This window comes from Siniperca chuatsi, linkage group LG23 (genome assembly GCF_020085105.1).
Source record: "Siniperca chuatsi isolate FFG_IHB_CAS linkage group LG23, ASM2008510v1, whole genome shotgun sequence".
NCBI classification, from domain to species: domain Eukaryota; kingdom Metazoa; phylum Chordata; class Actinopteri; order Centrarchiformes; family Sinipercidae; genus Siniperca; species Siniperca chuatsi.
The window spans coordinates 4,465,176-4,487,927 of NC_058064.1; the positions used below are offsets into that span (position 1 = coordinate 4,465,176).

At 38.8% G+C, this 22,752-nt stretch overlaps 1 protein-coding gene across 4 annotated transcripts in view; it reads left to right on the forward strand.

The window, feature by feature from the left end:
• sfmbt2 (Scm like with four mbt domains 2) overlaps positions 1-22,752 on the forward strand; it is a 45,096-nt gene that overhangs the window by 5,535 nt on the left and 16,809 nt on the right. For 2 of the 4 annotated variants that reach the window (XM_044186226.1, XM_044186228.1), the window contains exons 3-8: positions 3,770-4,010; positions 7,182-7,202; positions 18,612-18,700; positions 19,757-20,006; positions 21,062-21,159; positions 22,480-22,581. In XM_044186226.1, the coding sequence (XP_044042161.1) occupies positions 3,770-4,010; positions 7,182-7,202; positions 18,612-18,700; positions 19,757-20,006; positions 21,062-21,159; positions 22,480-22,581 (801 nt within the window). The remainder of the gene's footprint in view (positions 1-3,769; positions 4,011-7,181; positions 7,203-18,611; positions 18,701-19,756; positions 20,007-21,061; positions 21,160-22,479; positions 22,582-22,752) is intronic. The other 2 variants (XM_044186227.1, XM_044186229.1) reach the window with 1 other exon arrangement.

The following is a 22,752-nucleotide window of genomic DNA, read 5'->3' on the forward strand; positions in this document are numbered from 1 at the left end:
ATTGATTGAATGAAGTAAAGCATAATCTTGTTTCACTTTTTATTCACAGAATAGCTTTAAGTGTTAATAAACTGCTCCAGTGTCTTTTTATAATAGCCCTGTTTGCTCATGTCAGTTTTCAGGATTTCAGTGTGTTCACACGTCTCAATCAGTTTCCTCAAGAGACTGCAAGAAATCATGAATATTACTCAAATATTGTAGGTAGAGCCTTGCTGTTTATGTGACAACTGTGTGTAAACAATCCTTAATTAATGGGTTTGATCCATTCTGAGTAAAATATCTGAATGTCAAATCAATTTCAACATCTGCGGTATTGTGGGTAACAGATTATTGATCCAACTTCTTCTGGTGTTCCTGTTCTTGAAGTAATGCGAAAGATTGGGAACGTAAAGTGTCTTTCATGGCATTTCAGCATATAATCACAAAAGTTCCAGACACGGCTGCATACACTTGACGTTTTAGCTTGCAATCCCCCAAAAAACTGTTACCAAACAATTACAAGGCTTTGCCTCCATTTACATGTTACATCACAGTAGAGTGCCAGATGGGCGAGTGCAGTTGATCCTGGATGCGAGGTCTTTATCCACCTCAGCTGACTCTGTGTTTGACCGACGGAGCAGCTGTCTGCTCCGCTGCGGCTCACAAGCACTCAGCTGCCGGCAGGACGGGCTGCAAAGGTGGAGATGTGTCTGCTGGTAATTTAAGATTTAAAGAAGTGTGTCAGTGTTTCAGTTCCTTACATCACTCGGAGCAATGAATGTAATAAGGGCGAGATTAGAATATGTGGGTTTTATGAGCCTCAGTGTTGGACAAACTGTCTGTGTGGTGATTTGAGCCGCCGAGGTCTCTTGGGAAGCTAAATTGCCTTGTTGGTAAGTGGATTGAGTCACTGGGAAACAGACCATGAATTCCCCAGAAAAATGTGATTCAGTAAAGTGCAGCCCTCATCTCTCTCTCTCTCTCTCTTTCTTTCTTTGCCTGGACAAATTGAAACAGTGATTTCTCTTGGGCCTTGGACACACACACACACACACACACACACACACACACACACACACACACACACACACACACAGGCAGTGTTTGCTGCTGAGGCTGCCTGTAGCTCTCTTACATAAGCCAACCAGAGTGATACAGCACGTTTGCATTGTTGTAGCAGGAAGTCACGGGGCCATTTGTATTGTGTTTATTTCTAAGATGTTGGCTTTTTCCATTCACTTGTGAGTGTGTGCGTTTGTGTGAGTGTTGAATGTGAACATCCTGTTGGGCATGTAGTGTTCTCAAGCGTTGTATACCGTTGGAATAGTTGGAAACACATTATGCTGTGCTGCATTCACTGTACAGATTTATCACTTTATCTGCACAAGGACAAACTCAGAGGCTGTTGTTTAGTGCAGAGTCACCAGGTTCATTAATTATACTTGGTTATTAACTAAACCTCACCTGTGTCTGTTTTTCTTTTAACACTTTAATTGAAAAATCTTGAAAATTACTCACCTGCTGCAAAAAGTGGGCGATGTATTGAACTATCAATAAAATACTGTGATATGAGACTAGATATTATTTGGGGTTTTGGTTATCATGATTAGGGCTGCAAATAACAATTATTTTAATAACAGTTAATCTCTTGATTCTTTTATTCAACTAACTGATTAATGGTTCATTCCATTAAATATCAGAAAACGGTTAAAAAAATACCCATCACGGTTTTGCAGAGCCCACGTCTCTGAAAAGCTTGTTTTATCCAGCCAACAGTCCCAAACCAAAAAATTATATAAAACAGTGAAATGCAGCAAATCCTTACATTTGAGAGGCAGGAGCCAGAAAATGTTTGTCATTAAATTAAATACTAACCATTAAATACGTATATAATTAAGCGATTATCAGTATTGTTGTTACACTAATCGTGCAATATTGCAATATAACGTCACTTGCAGTGATGTGACCCATTTTTCAGAGAGTTCTTAACTGTTCTAGTTTAGTGAAATTAAAACGGGTACTCCACCAATTTAGTCATGCATTTCCATAACGTCTAGGAACTAAAAAAACAACGTAGGCTGAGATATCCACTTTCAGTCTGAAGTATGAGTCAAAAACACTGAATCCTACAATTCCCAAAATGCATCTCAATATTATCTTTTTGTTAGACGGTCCGTGTCTCCGTGCCCTTATTTTGTAACACAGGCTTTCTGAAATTACTTTGAAATCTCAAGCTCAAGACAAGTTGACCCTGGTGATGTCATCAGTGTTATTTTCTCAGGCTTTACAGAGCTGATCCAGAGCCACAGGAGACCGTCAACAACTGTTTACACAGGCCGTGTAGTACTTCCCATAAACTAACCTTTATATGTAAAATTTGTGGAGTTCCCCTTTGATCTGTTTCCTAGTATGTAAATATATTCTGAAAGCAGCAATAGTCATCTCCAAAATATTGCCACATTACAGCAATATCACAGTATTTGATCAAAATCATTGATTTATATTCAATCTTTCCTTCCTCCACTTTTTAGTTCCTAAATTAAAGCAGCACAGACTAAAACAGCTTTTTAAAGACCCTGAAAACCTAATTTCTCAATCAGCTTTTTACTGTGAGCAATGGGGTTCTTCATGAACACACATCCAGTCCTACTGGATCCATATTCTTCATATTGTATATGTTAAAATCTATTTATAATTTTGTCATCCTGATTGTCCATACTGTAATTTTACTATGTTGGTCTATTCTGTACACCCGACATCTATTGCATGTTTGTCCGTCCTGGGAGAGGGATCCCTCCTCTGTTACTCTTACTGAGGTTTCTTCCAGTTTTCCCCATTAAAAGGGTTTTTTTGAGGAGTTGTTCCTTATCCGACTCACAGTTCTAAGGATAGAGGGTGTCGTATGCTGTACAGATTGTAAAGCCCCCTGAGGCAAATTTGTGATTTGTGATATTGGGCTGGATAAATAAAATTTACTTGACTTGACACACAATTTTCTGCCAAAGTTAGAACAGTTTTGATTATTTTGCATGAAAGATTTATTGCATTTGTGTGTTTGGTTTGGACAAGGCTCAGTGGCACTTGTGGGGTTGTTTGCTTCTGTGCCAGGACACTGTCAATCACTTCTAATACAACCACACCCACACAGTCCTGATGAAGTAGGTTAGACTCATAATAAATACAACCTAAGGATGTTTATTTCTGAACTTCAACTTTGGTTGTTCCTTATTTAGTCATGAATAATTAATTCTATCAAGAAAAACCTAAGATTTAAAGTTTTCAAGGGTTTTAAATGGAAGTTCTTTTTTGGGTCAAATTTCCATAGTTTGGTCATAGTTCCTATTAGTTTTGATAACATTTACTTAGCAAATTTGATCCTGAGAGCTGCATGTGGACGTAGCACCAACAGTAGAATGGGGTCCAACAGAGCAAGGAACATGAGCGGTCAGACAATCAGGCAGGCTGTAAACGAGCCTCAACTTTTACCAAACTTATTACCCAATCTGTCCATAAACTTCCTCCTGGTTCACCTTTGACCTGCTCTAGTTGTGTGTGCACAGTTTTTTCTCTAAGGATGAAGTGATTATAACAGACGCTTTGGGTGTGCTTGCTGAGATGATAAACTGGGGGTTTGTTTAAAACGTTTATCATTGTCTGGTCCATTGTGTTCCTGCTGCAGATCTCACTTGCTGGGGGAAATGTTATTATAACTTGTAGGAAAAACTATAAAAGACCCAGGTTGTAAAAAAAGACAGAATATTCCTTTAATGTTCTGTTGTGTCCCCCTCAGGTGGAGATCAGCCTGCAGAGCAGCTTCCAGCCAGGTATGAAGCTGGAAGTGGCCAATAAGAGCAGCCCGGACACGTACTGGGTGGCCACCATCATCACCACATGTGGCCAGCTGCTGCTGCTGCGCTTCAGCGGCTACGGCGAGGACCGCAAGGCCGACTTCTGGTGTGATGTCATGACGGCCGATCTGCACCCAGTGGGCTGGTGCACCCAGAACAACAAGACCCTCACGCCCCCTGAAGGTAGGAAGAAACTTTCCTGTCATCAAGTGTCATTTTTACAGTCATGCTAATTCTACAGTTCATTATCTTTTAATAGAATCATAAAATAGTGATAAAATAATCATGAACTAACGTTACTAACTTGATAATCAATCTACAGATTTTACTGTGATATCAATTGAGGTTACAGAGATTTATTATAGTTCATTAAAGGCTCATTATTTTTCAGTTTTTTGGGGAATTTATCAGTCTATTATGTCTGTTTATGTCTATATTTAAGATTTAAAAACAGGTGAAAATCAAGAAAACAATAATTAATACAAAAGTAGGGTGAATATCATATTTTAAAAATACTATTTTTAGCGTAATGGCTCTGTGTATAACCAGTAATTGTATTTCTTTTATTAGCTTCTGTCATATAAATTGCTCTTCAATTTGCATTTCTTCCCTGGAAGTGGACAATTTTCTGAGCTGTGTTTGTTGCAGGAGGAACATGTTTTCTGTAAACAAGGATGAATAATGTCTTTTAGATGTGACAGGACTTCAAATCTGTGAAATTTTTGTTTAATTAAAATAATTTAGTTTCTTCAGTTTTTTGTGAGGGATTTGGGATTTGGGGCTATATAAATAAAATTTATTTGACTTGCATATTTTATGCCTTTTTCAGGCATAAAATATTAGGAAGATGGAGAATGACATGCAACAAAGGTCCCTGACCCGAACTGGGGACGTTGCAGGTCATAGTTGGCACCGTAACCTCTGGGTCCCCGTTAAAACTACTTTTTTTTGAAGGAAAAAGGTTTTTCAAACTTAATCTGTAAAAAATGAAAATGATGAGCCTTAACTTTATTTTGTCTTGCAATGATCATATGCAAATGTGAACACATTTGTGCCACGTGTGCCACAAACAAAAAGAGCGTATTATGCACCGATTGTCATTTTTTTAAAAGCTTTTCCATTCTGAATGTAAAGAAATCCGACTGAAAACTTTGGCATGAAAGGACGCTTTAAAAGAAAATTACATATTGGTGCAAAAAGTCAGCTAATGGTTAATTGTCAGCTTATTTAAAGCATTCTTTGAAAGGTAAAGATGGGAGTTGTTCACGTTAGTCTTTGTGCATTAAGGTCAAACTGAGTGGAAAGACAGGTTTTCCTAAGTGCTTTGATTGTCAAGACGGCTCAACTGGCATTCATCTAACTGACACATCACACCCTCACCATCACGTTCAGTCAGAGGCATGCAGCCTCTGCCAGGTTAAATGCAAGATGGGTTGCCTCCTTTCTAAAAACAGCCATCTCTAGTCTCCCGGAGAGCATCTTCTACACCTGATTTCAACTTTCCAAAATAAAGCGTCATCCTTAACTTCTCCAGCAGCCATTCTTCCTACTGTCCCTCTCACAGTATCACAAGTTTGTCAAAGCTTTTACAGCAGAGACATTTCCACCTGCAGCGGGCCCTCTCGCCCTCGGATAGATGACTCACCCTCCCCAGCCTTGGTTAGACCATTTATTTTTCTCAACACTTCCCCGCTGATGGATAGCATGTGCCTCCGTTGTTGTGGAGACGACCTGGATATGTTTCCACCTGACTCGGGCGTCCTCACCCTCACACCAGCCCCATATGTCCTTTTCACTTAGCGCAGGTCTTTTCGCCAACTTCCTCTTTTGCCTTTTGTAGCAGCAGATGGTTTATAAAATGTCTGTATTCACATGCTGCTTTATTCACGTCTCAGTGGATTAACTATCAAGCAGGGAAACAATAGACTGACTTTGTTTTCAATACAGCAGCGGAGTAGCTTTTTCTTTTGCTTGTTTTGCTTTGTATTTCAAGTCACCAAACATGGTACGACTGAAGAAGGGCTGCATATAATGATTCTTTAGATTATCGATCATTCTGTCAATTATTTTCTCGATTAATTGTCCATAAAATGTCAGAAAGCATCGCAATCTCCCCAAGCCGACATGTTTATATTGTTTGTTTTGTCCGACCAACAGTCCAAAACCCAAAGAGATTCAGTTTACAATCATAGATTCCAACAAATGTTCACATTGAAGAAGCTGGAACCAGTACATTTTAGGCATTTTTCATTAAAAATGACTTAGTATGACTTAATTTTCTGTCGACTGACTAATCAATTTATCGACTACTAATTTCAGGTCTAGACTGAAGAATCAGAATCAGCTTTATTGGCCAGGTATATGTACACATACAAAGAATTTGACTCCGTTTTTTTCATTGCTCTCAATGTACATACACAGAAATCGACATAAATACAGCCGTTAGGTGAAACTTTGATTTTTATGTTTTAAAATAAGCTGAAAGCAACCCTGTCTCTTACAAATTACATTCAAATACAATGAATTTTCATTTACAAATACATTCAAAGGAACCCTAATGCTTTGTATTGCAATTTTTATTAACAAAACAGGGAAACGTTTATATTGAACGTATCTGCAAAATGTTCACTGTCAACATATTTTATTTGTTTTGCCTAAAATATTTGTTTGTGGCAATTAAAGTTGACGCTGACACAAAGCACTTCTTCAGTATTTAACCAAAACCACCATCCTTACTTTAGCTGCACCAAAGCTCTACGTGTCCATGTAGAGAAGGGTGGTGGTGAGAAATCATAAGTCGGGACCTGAGCATCAAGCAAGTTAATTGGTTGATCCAACTTATGTCAGAAGTTTGAAATGAACAAGAAAAAACATGTAAATGTTAGATTCAAAATTAGTAAAGACATAAACAGAACAGCCATGTAAAAGTGTAAAATATGTTTGAACTGACCACTGAGCTCAGCTACTATTAACTGTCTCTTCCTGTTCCTCTCAGAAAGCTCATATTTCAAACGTTTCCCCTTTTCTTTTAATGATGACGGACCGCTGACATCGTTGCATGTTTAATGATGCAAACTGAAGCGTAAATCTTGTAATGATGGCAGTTCTATATTCCCTAAAGAGGCTTCTGCAAGATACTGTCAATTTGTGAATATGACTTTAAAAAGGTACTTTGTTGCCTCATTTCAAGGCTTTGCATCATGTTGTGCAAGTTTCTGTGTGTGTGTTGCTTAGTCAGCAGGTATGTGAGAGCAGAGTAAAGAGAGAGTGTGTATTTGTGTATTTGAGTGCTTACACCTGTGTTATAGTTACCTGTTTTATTTGTTTCCTTTTTGTTTGTTTTTTGTTTCTCAGATAACATTTACCTAAGAAAAGGTAAGCAGCTCTAACAGTGCCTCTGACTAACCCGCCTGCCTGGCTCACTAGTGGCTAACATGAACTCAGCACTGTGTCAGTGTTAGGCCTCAGAGCTGCATGTACAGTGTGCTTCCTCCTCCTCCTCTTCCTCTTTTCACCTCTCTACAGGATGTGACCTCACAGCTCAGTTATCATGCCTTTGCCTCATCTTGCATGTGACTCCTTTCTAGCTGAGTGAGTGCCTTTGCAAAGTGATAACACACTCACACACACTCACACACCCTGCTGTTTGTGCCTGCTCAGTAACACCAAGCTGTGCTCGTATGATAACTAGTGCAAAACGCAGCAGCTCAGTGACAAATGTGATGCTTTGATAAACTGATCTCCTCTCATGTGCGACAAACAAACTGTGTCCTGTATCAGAAAAAAATATCACCAGTTCATGAGTCAAGTGAGAAAAGGTCACAAGTTAAAGAACTGCTGTGTTGTTAGCAGATAAAATCAATATGCGTCACCAAACTGGCTTGAAAGTTTTTGATGCAAGACATTTAATGCTATATCCAGTCTGTAAAGGCTAACTACACTGTCTCTATATACATTTTTTTATTAATTGACTGTTTAGTAAAATGGCAAAAGTTCATTCCGCAGGGTGCTTTGTTGAGACATCTCGTGCATATATAGTGTTGGAAAATGAAGATGAGAATGTAAATGAGATGTATAGGATAACGGTAGCATTTAGGACAGCTACAGTATTGCTTCCCCTCGTTTTTTCTCATTCTCACCATGTATTGCGTATTGTTCCTTCCTTTTCTAGGTTTGGATGTGAGTGGGAGGGTATGGTTACTGATGTGAGGATGTAGGCTTTTTTGCTTGACTGGAAATCATATAAAAATACATAACATGTAAAACAAAATACTGCCAAATAACCATCATGTGCTCCCTGAGACCAATGCAGTGTTTTCCAACAGCTAAAAGAGCTCCTCTCAGAACTCTTGGATGTAATAGTGTTTTTTATATATATATAATTTTTTTTTTTTTTTTAATGTACTACAACATTTGGCAAAACGGTCTCATCACAGGGTCCATTAGCAGCTGTTCTAAAGCTTTAGATCATCGTCACTGAACTGTAGCTGTTCAAATTCCCATTTTATGGAGGATTTTAAGGACGTCTCGTACGTTTTAGATATGTAAAGCTAAAGAGATGTCCATGAGAATATGCACTTACGTACACTCTTATTTGGAAGTGGAGTGATGTTGAGTCAAAAAATGATCTAGTAGTTACATCGCTAGTGGTATCTAACCATGCAGATCAAACTTTCTGCTGAAGAAATAGTCCCCATGAAACCTGTTGTCAGTGTGTTCTGTGGCTTTTCAAGAGTAAAAGGAACACTATTTCTGGAAAGATATATTGTATGTTTTAACTTTTTTTAAAAGTCACTACTCTGAGCACCACAAAAAATTCCATTCACCTCCTTTGTATTTAGATGGAAGCAGAAATCTTCAGATATCTGGGCGAATAAAACCAACCCGAGAACCAGCCCTTTAAGGAAAGCTCCAGATATGAAACAGCAAATACATCTCAGAAGCTGGAGCCAGTGACTGTCTGGTGGACTGTAAATTACTTTAATGAATAACCAAATATCAAAAATGATAATAACACAATGGCAACTTTATATTTAGCACATATGAAACAGTGAGACATAGTGTCATTGTTACAGAATGAAATACAAGATCTGTAAGTGTCAACGCAGAAACTAACAAAGTTAAAACAAAACCTGATGAAAACAAATCAGTTAGGGGAAGGTTTTTACATAAAGCTGAGCTTTAAGAAGAGATTTAAAAAGGGGGCTGTGATTTTTCTACCCTGTGATCTTCAGACAGTTTCACTATGATCTGTTATGCTGTTTCTGTCAGGCAGCTCTACATAAATCAGTTGCACAGTGGTTTTCAAAAATTCCCTTATGAGGCTGGCTTCCAAAATTTTTGACAAATTTGCAGGCCTCCCTCCCTTTTCAATAACCATCTTACCATATATACTTTTTTCCTCTCCGTTTGGGAGAAGGTGCAAAACCTGAATACAGAGTGATTTAAACAACTGTTTCAATTGCACAAACCACATAAATCGAACACACCGAAATCCCTCATCAAACTTGCTGACTCACTCATGAAACTCTCCCTCTCAGCTCCTCCACTTCAAATGCTCCTCTGCTAACTGATGCTTTCAGCAAAGCTTGAGTGCTCATTAAATCAGCGCCAGCACTAATCAGCATCTCAGTTTGCAAGAACAGCGCACGAGTCTGCAGCACCGCAAGCTCTTCTGTTGCGTCATTTGCTCATTTTTAGAAATTAAAGTCATTTGAAAGACAGTTTAACAGGATAAACTTTGTTGATTTTTCCACCCCACCTATAATGACTTCATGCCCCTCCCAGCATGGGGAATATTAGCTGAAAATGACTTAACTGATATGTGGTAAGTCATGGTATGCTAAATCACAAATATACAGGCGTTAGATGAAAATAATGAACCTGTTTTTGGGTATTTATTATAAAGATGATACGATTTTAAACAGGAAATAGCAAAGAAAATGCTTTGAGGAGTAAAAGCAGATCTTAGAAAATAAATATTTTTCTCTATGAGCCTCTGGCAGGTAAACCAAAAGGTTAAATTCAGACAGTGGGAACGTAATTCAACCTGCTATACATATTTATGGTATTTTGACTGTATACGAAGCCTCGGGGTCATGCTCAGGGAGGGAAGCTTGTTCAGAGTCGAGTTTCTAATGTGAATTCCCTCAGTCTCATGTGCATGTATGTGTGTCTGCATGTGTGTAGGATACATTCATCCATTCATGCAAAGAGCTCTTTAAAGCTACATCACTGGTTTGGTCATGTGGTACGGTAGCTCGCTGAACAGATCCCGACAGGATCATTTGCATAATTAATTAACCACACTGCTTCCTGCCAGAGCCTGCTGGAGATGATGCTCTGAGATAGACCTGTCTTCTGCTGTGTGTGTGTGTGTGTGTGAGATATAGTGTGGTGTGTGGTGTTGTAAGAGTTAAGCTGCATTCAGGCTGACAATAGTATTGTGGCGAGAAAAATACAAAGGGCTGCTTTAGTTTGGGTGTGACCCCTGAATCCTGCAACATTTTGCATAGATAGCTCTGGCATAGTAATTGATTTATAGTTAAGCGTGGGATAGTACCTGACAGCACCACCGCAACACTATATGGAAGCGTTGTACATTATCAGGCAGTGTTTTGCTTTAATTATACACCGCAAAGTAATTTTGATTTAGGGCTCCAACTAACGATTATTTCATTATCAACTCATGTTGTGATTCTTTTCCTGATTTATCATGATTAATCTTTAGTTTCCTAAAGGCCAAGAATTAGCTTCAAATTGCTTGTTTTTCCTACTAACGGTCCAAAAACCCCAAATATTCAGTTTGCTGTCATATAACAGAAAGAAGAGCAGCAAATGAGAAGCTGGAACAAAAGAATATGTGGAATTTTCTTATTGAAAATAGCTGCCGATCGACTAATTGAATAATCAACTAATTGTTAGTTTCAGCTCTGCTGTGTTTACGTTCTTTTATTCACCCTTGTAATACAGAGACATGATGGAAAGCTTTGCCTGGTCTCACTACTGAATTGGAGACTATTGTCATGCAGTCGTTGCCTTGTAACCTGAGCATTTGCTTGGTGTTTTCTTAAGTGCAACAGCGTCAGAAACATGTAGTAGAAAAAACAAGCAGCCCAAGCTGACCAATCATAGTTCTTGTGGTCTGCTGTAGTCCCTACATGTAGTTACATTTTTGAGGAGGTGCACGTTAGCTTCCGTATAGTAAGCTATAGTTTAGCTACAGTGGCTTTAACAGGAGGGAGCTGCAAGTCATCACTATTTAATACCTCTCACAACAGTCCAAATGTAGTGATCATATTTGGGTAGAAGTACATTTCTCTTCCATTCTTGAGTGGTAAACTGATTAGATTATCACTTCATATACATGTACACTCAGTGGTCACTTTATTAGGTACACCTGTCAAATCTAATTCAGTCCAATACAACAGCTCAGCCATAAATTCTACCTTTACAAAGATAATGTCAAGTTTTGACTGACACTGTCAGAGAGGTATTAATTTAGCTATATGTTTATTATTGAGGTTGTAGTTTGCAGTAATGTTGAACTGGACTAGAGTTATATTAAGAGTTTCTAATGTTTTGCCCACCCAATTTACAAACATGAGGAGGGAAGAAACACATTTCAATATAATCCAGTCCAGTACAACATCACCACTAACTACAACCTCAGTAATAAACATACAGATCTGTATGTTTGTTATTGGCAGATGTGTTGTATTGGATTGCATCAAATTGTACAGGTGTACCTAATAAAGTGGCCAGGAAGTGTATGTCTGGTGTGTTAAACAGGTTCACATTGCACCCAACAAAACATTACATACCACCACTGACATGCTAATTGATGAAATTTATCAGTAGCCCATCTTATTCTGAAAATGAATCTTCTCAATATATAAATAAAAGAATCATTTACGGCATGCCCAGATACGAGGTGTAGTGACTACGCCATAACCCTGCAATAAAGGGGAAACCGGGTTTAAATAGTTAAATTAATGCAGGCTCACACTACAGGAGATTTGGGCCGATTTATCCCCAATTCACCCCTCCCGACAATCGGAGGAGAAATCTGGTCTGGGACCGTGGTCGGTAATGTGAGGGGTTTACAGATACAGTCTTAACCTCCCAACCTGCTCGCAGACTCATCGGGGCCGCCCCGATAATATCAAACATGTTTGATATTTAGGATTTAAAATCTGGATGATTACGTCAGTACTCTCCGACCTGGACCACAATAGCCAATGAGAGAGAAAAGTCTACAAGGAGACGGTGACGGTACATTTTAGCCTAACATTAGCTAGCATACTAGCTACTGTTGACATATATTAAAACTGACATTTAAAATCTCACTTCCAGTTCTCTCTGAAGACTTGACAACCCGTGTTGACCGCGTCTCCCCAACCATTTCCTCACCCAGACTCATGATTCTGCTTTTGTTTCTTCTCACTGTTAATCATTAACGTTACCAAAGCAAGTTGTTGCATCACCTGCGTCTCCATTTTTTGTTTCAACTGCTTCCCCATGAGATCACGTAAGGTGGTGTATTGGTCCCTCTTGCATGATAATCTTAATAATATCCTGTAATGTGTGATAGGCCATTATTTTCAAATCTTGTAGTATGAGCATGTTTGAGATTAAAGAGAAGAACATCTGTGAAGTTTCTCCTTATATGCGTGATGCAGCCCGATTTCACAATCAGTTAGGATTTTAAAAGTCTTGTATTGTGAGCCCAGCTATACATTTTCGATCCTACAGGCAATCATTTGACAGCAGAAGCACAGAGTCATTCTGCTGTTCTTGCATGTATTTGATTGGCCAGTGCATTTTTGTTGCAAGATGACATCCCATCTGCTGGGACAAAAGTTGAGTTAGGATTACATGTTTTTTTTTTTGACAGATGACTGCATGTTTTTTTTACCAGTGCCCTCTGTGACCGCTGCCTCCTTATTCAAATGATTACCTTGTTGTCGGCCAACAGCTCGCTACGATCCCACAAGTTTTAAGCTAAAAGAAGGTGGTCAGTCAGACAGACAGCTCTAGTTTAGTTCACATTTCACCAACGCCTCCCTGCTCTAACCTCTAGATTTGAATAACCTCACAAAGCAAGTGGGTTTGTATATACTATGTAAGAGTGTGTGTGTGTTTTCCTTTTGTTATAGTTGATTAGGCATCATTTATTCATGAATTTTTCAGTAGTATGCGACTTGAGTAGGTTTTCCCTGAATGGAGAACAGAATCACAATGGCAATACCCACACAAGCACACATATCTTCACTGTATGTGCTCTGTTCCTGTGGGCCTCTTTAGCGCTTACCACAAACACATCACTAAGGTAATTCATATTTACACAAATTGCTCTAATATCCCCTGCCCTGTCATGAACAGGGCTATAAAAATGTTAACAATATGGCGTCTGAAACTGTCCGGGTATAATTCAGCCAAATACAACAGCGAAGCATCTCTCAATAAACACACAAATTGCGCTGTGTGACATTTTACATGCGGCAGCGTGCTGCAGTCATTATGCTCATGGCCTATTTGGAAAGCCCATCAGTTAAAATGGAAGTAGGTAATTGTTTGAATTGACTTGGCTTTCTACCCTTGTGCGATCAGGGCTGTTCATCTCCATGCCAGCGCATAATGACTGGATAAGACAGAGGGGGAATCAAGCGTAATTTGCTCCCATTAACTCTGATTAGAATCTGTTGCACTGCTGTGATCGTGGCTAAAAACACAGAGACGATTTTTCTTCTTTAATTATAACATTGATTATCTAAAGTAAAGCTTTTAAATAAGCCTCGTTCACAGAGCCGGGATTGTTTACAGACAAGAGGAGCTGGCAGAATATGCAAATATCAAGTTTCATACATGTAAATTCACATTTGTTTTTTTGTTTGTTTGTTTAATGCTAGATATTTGCTTGGAGACTTCAGCCAGCTTTGGTGCAGCCTGGAGTTTGCATGTTTTAGCTTCTGCTACTACCATCCGACTGAGCTCTAAATGGCTTCATGACTAATCTTGGCAGGATCTGTAAAAATAGTTTATCTATTTTCTGCACACCCGAGATCAACACAGTTGTGAGTCGAGTGTGTATACAGTGTGTGTGTGTGCTTACAAAGTCCAGCAGCAGCAGCAAGGAAAGAAAATGGTCTCACAGGAAAAAACACTATTATTAAGCAAGCGTACAGAGAGCGTCTAGGACACAGAGGCGTTCGCTGTTCACGTTACCTTCACAGGAAAACATTTTTATTTATTTGCCAGCAAATTCCACAGTTGTTGATTTGACTTGGCTTCTGGAGTCCGGAGCCATGAGAGGATTTATTGATTTGGTCTTATAAGTCAATAATGTATTTAAAATCCTGAGCAGCCTCTGTGGAGCTAACTGTCGGTTACATTTACTAAAACCTCTGATTAAAAATGGGATTATAATAACTATAATAAGAAAGTTTAAAGCACTTTTCTAAGCAGCTGTTTCCAAAACAAACTAGAAAAGGCAAAATTTTCTAAAGAACTACACAATGTTTTAGTTAGTGGGGACTTTAAATTATAAAAGGGGAAACTGAAGAGCGATTTAGCCTTCATTTTCTATGCCAGTTTATGCGAGTTTGACTGTGCTCTCTAATGTTTAAGGTTAGAGCTCCAAAACCTTAACACCTGGTTAAATGTTTAGAGAGATGGAATATTTTGATGTGTAATAATGTGCAAAAAATGTTTTTTCTTGTCATAAAAACCACAGCTTCTCACTGTGGTTGTTACATCACTCACACTACTGGGACCAAAAAGCACAGAGAGAAAATTGTTTAATAAAGGTCAATTATCAAAAACTAAAACAGGAAACCGGACTGCACATCTTCTTAAGAAGCTGTATATTTCTACGAATGAAGGACTAGTTAGGTGCCAAATAAGTTTCCAAAAGAACAGGAAAAACTAGAAGTTAAATGTGCTCACTTGTGCTGGCAATTGCAGATGTAAACACTGTAAATAGGTAAAATGTTCATGTTTGGAAGTTACAGCTGAAGTCGAAGCACTGAAAGGGTTTGAAGTGTCAGTTGAAGTGTAAAGACAGGGCTACACTTGAACAAACTCTGCTCCGAGCCTGCCGTTGGTACAGAGGGATGACGTCATTAATCGCACAAATATAGATAATTAAGGGAAGCATATTACATTCACCAAAGTAGAAATACAAATTGGAGACCTTATCTCGTAATTATGACTTCTGTATCTCATAATTACAACATCGGGTAATGTGTAACAACATATTCTGACCTGATAAGAAATTTAACCTACTGTTTATTTCCACTGCAAACATTTTTTATCATACTTTATTCCATGGTTTATTTAGATAGCTGTGAGATCCAGAATTATGAGATCTTGTCTCGTAATTATGAGGTATTCATTAAGTAGTAATTAATTACCAGAGAGATAAGGCCTCCAATGGTTTTTTTTCTTGTGAATGCAATGCGCCTCTGTAGATAACGGTGCACACCTTGGGACAGTCTCTCCTCGAAGGCATTCATGGTGCAGCCGTTTGTACAAAAACAAAAGTGACAGAAATAGTTGCATGAAGAATGAAAAAAGAGAGATTGAGAGAGAAGTTAATTCCCTGCCTACTTTCATGCCTCTGCACACCTGGCCAATCGCTGGTTGTTGGATTGTCGGAATCGGAAAGTTACAGAAAATTGACAAGCACATCGTTTTGAAGCATACTTTAAAGAAAAAGTGTTGAAAGCAACTGTAATCAGTTGAAGTGTAATCACTGATAGTAGCTGAAGTATCCTCTGAACTGCAAGCACTGGAAGCATAAAATGTCAAAATTAAAGTGAGTGTGCTTTGCTAAGGTGAGCACACTAACAAGTTAACTGAACAATAAAAGTAAGAGATATGAAGCAGGAGCAAAAAACCTTTTAAACATCTGAGTTGAGAACTACTTAAAATGCTGTTGTGAAACATCTTTTTTTTCATGATTTAACTAACTGGTCGGCCATTTCAAGTGCCTCTAGTAATATAAACTGTTAATGTGGATTCTTCTGTCTTTTGAAAATCCCAGCTTAAGCTATTGCATATAAAAACCCTGTAGTTTATTTTTTTATTTCTTTCCGCTGTTTACTGAAGACTTGCAAAAATTACAAATATGATCTTGATGGTAAACAGCTCGAAGACGAATGTGCTCTCTTGGCTCTTTACCTTGGAAATTCACACCCAGCAAACCAAATAAAACAATGTTGCTCTAACACAAACATTTCACTGGGCCAAACAACCTGAATCCAGAAGGCATTTTCATTTTCAGCAGTGGCATGTTTCAGTCTATGGACATTTCACTTTCACTTCAGCTTGATGCTAATCGCCGCTGCAGGGAATGTCAGCTCACACAACTTGTTGTAGTCATTCTGTAACTGTGACTCATTTGGCAACGTTTCAGTGACTCCAACAAGTGACTGAGTTTGTGGAGTTTTTTTGTGTGTGTAAGTGACTAACAGGAAAAACATGCAGGACCCTGAAGGCCGCTCAGCATCTTCCTTGAATTCCTTGGAATGTAAGCTCTGTATTTTGGAGAGGAGGGGGGGGGGATGAATAGGAAGCTGATATCAGAAGTCAAAAGCAAATGAAAAGTTAAGATACACAAACGCAGGAATTATATAACACTGTTGCATTGTGGGAAACAGGAAGCAGACAAAAACCACATGTTCCCATGCAAATCTGCTGGAACTTGGCTTTTTAGCATGAAGACAGAGCTCTGGTCCACCTGGCATGTGTGTTTGCATCTGTGTGCTCTTGTATTGGTCACATTGTAGGAACACTAATCTGTTCAAACAGCCACATTGTGGGGATTCACCTCCTCTGTGGTCCCCACAAGGTTTACAATTTCCACCCAAAACATCAGGCACACAGCTTTGTTGCAGTACACAAGTTAAAAAGCCTTTATTATCATGGGTTCATGATTAAAAACAAAACCAACATGTATCGACTGTGCACCAGTTATATTTAGTTATATAACACCAGTTATATTATTGTAGCAAAGTGCAAGTTTGTTGAAAGTCTTTCAGGTCTCTGGATGCTGATGAATGAAATGACACATGAAAGCTATGTTAAGTGTTAACATAACTGAGACCAAGTCGGTTTCAGCGCACAGGTCTAATAATGAAATAGTAAAGCTGTGCGGCTACCCCTGCCTGTCTTTGTCTTGTTTATTTTCTATTTTTCCACAATTAAAAAAAATAAATAAATAAAATTGTGACTTGAGTCTAACACGAGTCGGTCATTGGTAGTGCAGCCTCCAAGTCAATACAGTGTCTTCACAAGAGACCAGAACATTGTGTATAGGTAAGAGGGACAGATGTGTGTCTGACTTTCAAGTTGGCCTGATTTATGGGGTTTATGGACATTTCATCTTTATTGTAGCATTCGTTACTGTTATGAATACATTTTAGTTCTGCTAATGCATTTTTATCTTAGTCATCTAGATACGTAACATAATTTATCTTGGTATTTCCATCAAGATTCTTATTATTTTAGCATAATTCAAGGTTTCATTTCATTTCTTTTCCCCATTTGTGCCCCAGGTCTGTTTCTTAATGTCACCCTGTATCTGACAGTTTCAATTCTTATGGGGGCTGCTTTTATATGTGGTCTCAAGCCTGACACAAAACCTAATATGTGGCAGTGTGACCTCAGCCTCAACAGTCATTTTGAATTCATGCACCATTTACTGCTCGCAAACCACCACCACTGATCTCACAACTCTACATAGAAATAGCCACTACTGCTCTACAAAGAGCCATAATCAAAGGTTTTGGTTTTGCCTACTTATTCTCATTTTTATTTTTTTTCTCAAATTTGCAGCTGTTATCCTGCACATTAACATTTAAATGACACCATTCAATAAGACATTAGTCAGTGTTTTTTATTTTGATGTGTTTACTTCTGTAGAAACCTGGCAGATGTACCTAAAAAATATCTGATCTCAGACATAAATCAGAATTGAGCATTAATGTTTGCAGTGCGAATGAAGCCATCAAGGCTTTTCCAGGGAAAAAACACTGAATACATGAATTTCTTCTCTCTTCTTTTGCATAAAAATGATTGAATTCAAAGACATTAATTGCTGAAATACACATCTACAGTTTTAATTTAAAAATCAGTGTCTGCCTTGAAAAACCTGTATTAGTAGAAGTGTTTGTGTTTGTATATGCATGCACTTACTCATGCATGCAGTTCTCTGGTGACTACAATTAAAGGGACAGTTCACCCCAAAATCAAAAATCCATATTTTTCCTCTCACCTGTAGTTCTGTTTATCTATCTAGATTGTTTTGGTGTGAGTTGCTGAGTTTTGCAGATATCGGCTGTAGAGGTGTCTGTCACACAGACCTTGTTGTGAGCAGTTTCATGTAGGAACGATTTTCTTTCTACCGATAGTTCCTACATGAAACTGCTGATGATTTCAGGACAGAGACGTCGCTGTTGAGTTTTTCAAATGTATTTTTTTGGCGCTCTGAGCACCACAAGCCAAGTGCCATATAGTCCCCTTTCTATTAAAAAAAGGCAGACATCTTTACAGCCGATATCTCCAAAACTCGGCAACTCGCACCAAAACAATCCAGATGGATAAACAGCACTACAGGTGAGAGGAAAAATATGGATTTTTGATTTTGGAGTGAACTGTCCTTTGACAGTGCAACGTAGTGGCACGCAATTATTAATTTAACATGACACATCAACACAACAGTGTTTTCACTTTCCACACTTTTATTGTTTCTCAGACTCAGGGTTTTTGTCTCTTTTGCAGCCATCAAGGAGAAATACAGCGACTGGACAGAGTTCCTCGTTCAGGACCTGACCGGCTCCAGGACGGCACCTGCCAACCTGCTGGAGGGGGTGAGTGTATGTAGGAAGAATAAATTCAACCAGCTTGATTTTTCAATTAATGCAAATGTTTGGACACATTTTGGACATAGCCATTTTATTACTGGAAAGATTTACACAAAAGATATAGTTAATTTTTAGTTTACTGTAATATGCAACACAACTGAGCGTTAAGCTAACCGGTCTCGATCTAAGTCACTTTCTGACCAATTCATTTTGGGCATTTCGTGCCTTGAAAAAAGGGCAGTAGAAAGATGACAGGAAATGAGGAGAGAGAGATGGGGAATGACAAAAAAAGGACTTTGACCGGAGTTGAACCGGAGGACATTTGGGTTCATGGCGGGCGCATTAATCCCTCAGCAACCGGTGTTCCGCTTTCTGATGGAGAGTTAGATGAGAATACTGATACCACTCTCATGTCTGGACTGTAAATATGTAGCTGCTGGCTGTAGCCTTTATATATAACAGACAGTTATGAGAGTGCTATCAATCTTCTCATCTTACTCTTGGCAAGAAAGCGAATAATTGTATTTCCCAGAATGTCAAATTATTGCTTTAAACTTAAAAAACACAAAAAGGTACCACACACTAGAAAGAAAAGCACTCACTGATGGAAAGAAGAAAACTGATTGGTCTGTTGACTGAAATGTTTTCTGTTTGTGTACTTTTTTTAACACGTTAACACTGAATTCAAGTGTGTTTTGCATTAGTTGGCCTCTTTTGAGATTAAACATAATTGGCTATTTATCAGCTCATGAAGTTCAGGTGAGCAGGCTAATCAACTATACTTCCTGGATACCTGTATGGTCTGATAATATGGTCAGGTTGAACCAGGAGAAACGGCTAGGCGAATAGCTTTTTTTTATTCAGGCTGTATAACATCAACTTCCTCTTTTGCTATCTCCTGCCTTTTTCACTGCTTATACTGTTATAAGGCTAACAGTTCACAAGCTCTGCCTACTGAGGTTTGACTCAACCAATGAACAAATGAGATGATCTCTGTCTTTAGAACAGCTCTGTGTCCAAAAGACTTTTGAATAAAACTCTCTCCCTCTGTGTCTGTCTCAGCCTCTGAGAGGTAAGAACACAGTGGATCTGATCGTCGAGGGCTCAGTCTTGGAGCTCCAGGACGTCTCAGACCCTTTCCTTTACTGGCCTGTCCAAGTCATCCAGAACGTCGGAGGGAGGCTCCGCCTACGCTACGCCGGTCTCTCTGATGACCACCAGGCTCAGGACACTTGGCTGTTCTACCTGGATGTCAGGCTCCGCCCGCTCGGCTGGGCTCTGGAGAACCGTCTCACCTTAGAACCACCCACAGGTGATAATCTAATCTGCTCACACCTTTTCATTTATCGTCGGCCTGCAACTGCTGTGAGGAGGGACTTGACTGGACTGATTTTCCCAAAACTTAATTACAAAGTGTATGAGAAACTTAATGATACTTCATGTGTCTTCTACATGTTAGAAGTCGGGTCCAATGACGAAAGGTCCAGTGTTTCAACATTTAGGAGGAGCTATTGGCAGAAATGGAATATAATATTCATAAGTATGTTTTCATTAGTGTATAATCACCTGAAAATAAGAATCGTTGTGTTGTGTGTGGTAAAGAATAAGGTTTCTATCTACAGAGGGAGCGGCTCCCCTTTCACAAAGGTCGCCATGTTGCACCGCCATGTTTCTACAGTAGCCCAGAACGGACAAACCAAACACTGGCTCTAGACAGGGCCGTAGTTTCTCCTACACGCTTGGAAGGGGATGATGATCCGAGCGGTATTCAAATGGTTGCAAACTGCAAATTCAACGTTAGATGCCACTAAATCCTACACACTGGACCTTTAAGTGGTGATTTATAACTATAACTTTAATCAGGGCTGCGGCTATGTTTATTTTCATTATCAATTAATCTGCTTAGTATTTTCTTGATTAATCTCCGACTCCAAGGTGGCATCTTCAGATTGCTTGTTTTGTCTGACCAACAGTCAGATATATTCAATTTACTATCATGGAAGACTAAAAGAACAACAATGCAGTGTTAGCATCGCACAGCTGCTGTGAAATATTGGGACAAACAGATGCAGATTATATATTTAATAATGTCAAAAACAGCATTTTTTTGTAAATTTAAAGAGATTTAAGTGGAAATTTAAAGGGAAAATCAGGAGTAACGTTGCTTAAAGTCATAGCACAGTAAGAGTCGTCATTAGATTCCTTACTAATGAAATTATTTTTGATCCGTAACAATTGTCGACAGTTTACAGAAGGAATTCCCATCATGTCAGCAGTTAATAACAGTTAATACCCCTCTAAAGGTGTTGTCAGTTACACAGTGGATCCTAAAAAACTAACTTTACACATCATCTTTCCTCTCCGCAGGGCTCCGGTCTCTGAAGAGCACCCCTGACTGGCAGCAGGCTCTGGAGGACGCTCAACTCTACGGACAGAAGAGTCCGCTGCCGCTTGAGGTGTTCAAGGTGAGTCACTATAGTTCACACACACACACACACACACACTTCTGCTCTTCACACAGTGTGTGTGTGTGTGTGTGTGTGTGTGTGTGTGTGTGTGTGTGTGTAGTGTTGGCACAGAGCCAGACTGCAGGACTACCTGGGTGAGATGAGCTGTTTTGTTTCCACTATTACCTCTATTGTCTGTGGCTGATAAATAATATGAAACTAAGATAATAAGTGGTAACGCAATATTTTACAGGTCTGTAATTTACGTTTTCTAGCAAGTTTCCTTGAAAGAATTATGTAATTTGGCACCAATTATAGGGCAAATAGGAATGTCCTTGAATTAAAAGCTCAATTTAAACCCAATTCAGTATTCACTTATTATTGGATATTTTAGTCTCCCTATGCTGTATGTTGAATTGTATACTTGCTTGAAGATAAATTTCACATTTTTACATGTTCCGCTAGCCTGCAGTGCAGTAAGAGACTTTAGGTTACACTAGCAATCAATTGGAACTGTACCAATTGAACACTGTCTCTTTTTTCCCTATAATTACCACCAAACTACAGTTATATCTAGGAAACTTCCAAGGAAATTATTCAGGAATTATGGACCTGTAAAATAAAGCGTTACAGAATAAATTATGATTGAACTGATTTAAGTTATAGAGGATGAGGTCTTTAGTAATAAACCATGCTGTTACACAGTGCTGCACCAACCCTGACAAGCTGTCGCTGGCATAATGAGATTACAAAAGCAATATTTGTTTTTATTTAAAAAATGGTTTCCCCAAGAATTATAAGAGCAAAGTGTTAAGATCTTGAAAAACCTTTTTTTATTTTTTTTTATTTCCTTCTCATTGACACCGCCCTAACTGTCGACACACTCACCGTCTGGTACAGTACGTCTTTCCTGAAACAAAACAAAAATCTCTGTCAAACAGGAAGTTATGTGTTTATGTTTCCACCCAGTTTAGAATGAACAGAAGAAGAACCGGGTGGTTGGCATGAGGAGGCTGATCAAACAAACAAATTACAGAACCTCAAACTTTACCAAGATCACATCCTAGGAAAAAATATGTCACAGCACTAGACACAAAATGTGAACCACTTCATCAATAAAAAAAGCAACAATTAACATTTATTTTGGCCTAATAATCCCCACCATACTGAGATGATACTTCATCCACCTTTTCATTAACTACTAAAGCGGGAATAACACTTTGCCTCATTCTTTACATGCCCACCCAGCAGGTTTGCATGACCTACATTGTCTTGCATGTGTGTACATTAACAGAAGTGGAGCACATTTGTCTAAAAGTGTTGACTTTACTGTGCCAGGACCATGTAGACCTGCCTAAGCACTCCTTCAAGACGGGGATGAAGCTGGAGATGGTTTCTCCACGGGAGCAGCTTCGGATCTGCCCTGTTTCTGTCACCAAGGTGAGTCAAGCTGAAACGCTCTGAAAACAATGTCTTATCTAAAAAAAATAAATAAATAAAAAAAAATACATCAAGCAGACTCCTTCCTCAAGCATTCCTCAGCTGCCTGTATTTATGTGACATTGGATTTTTAACATGTTTTTTCCAAGAAGATAGCCTTGTTCCTCGGGT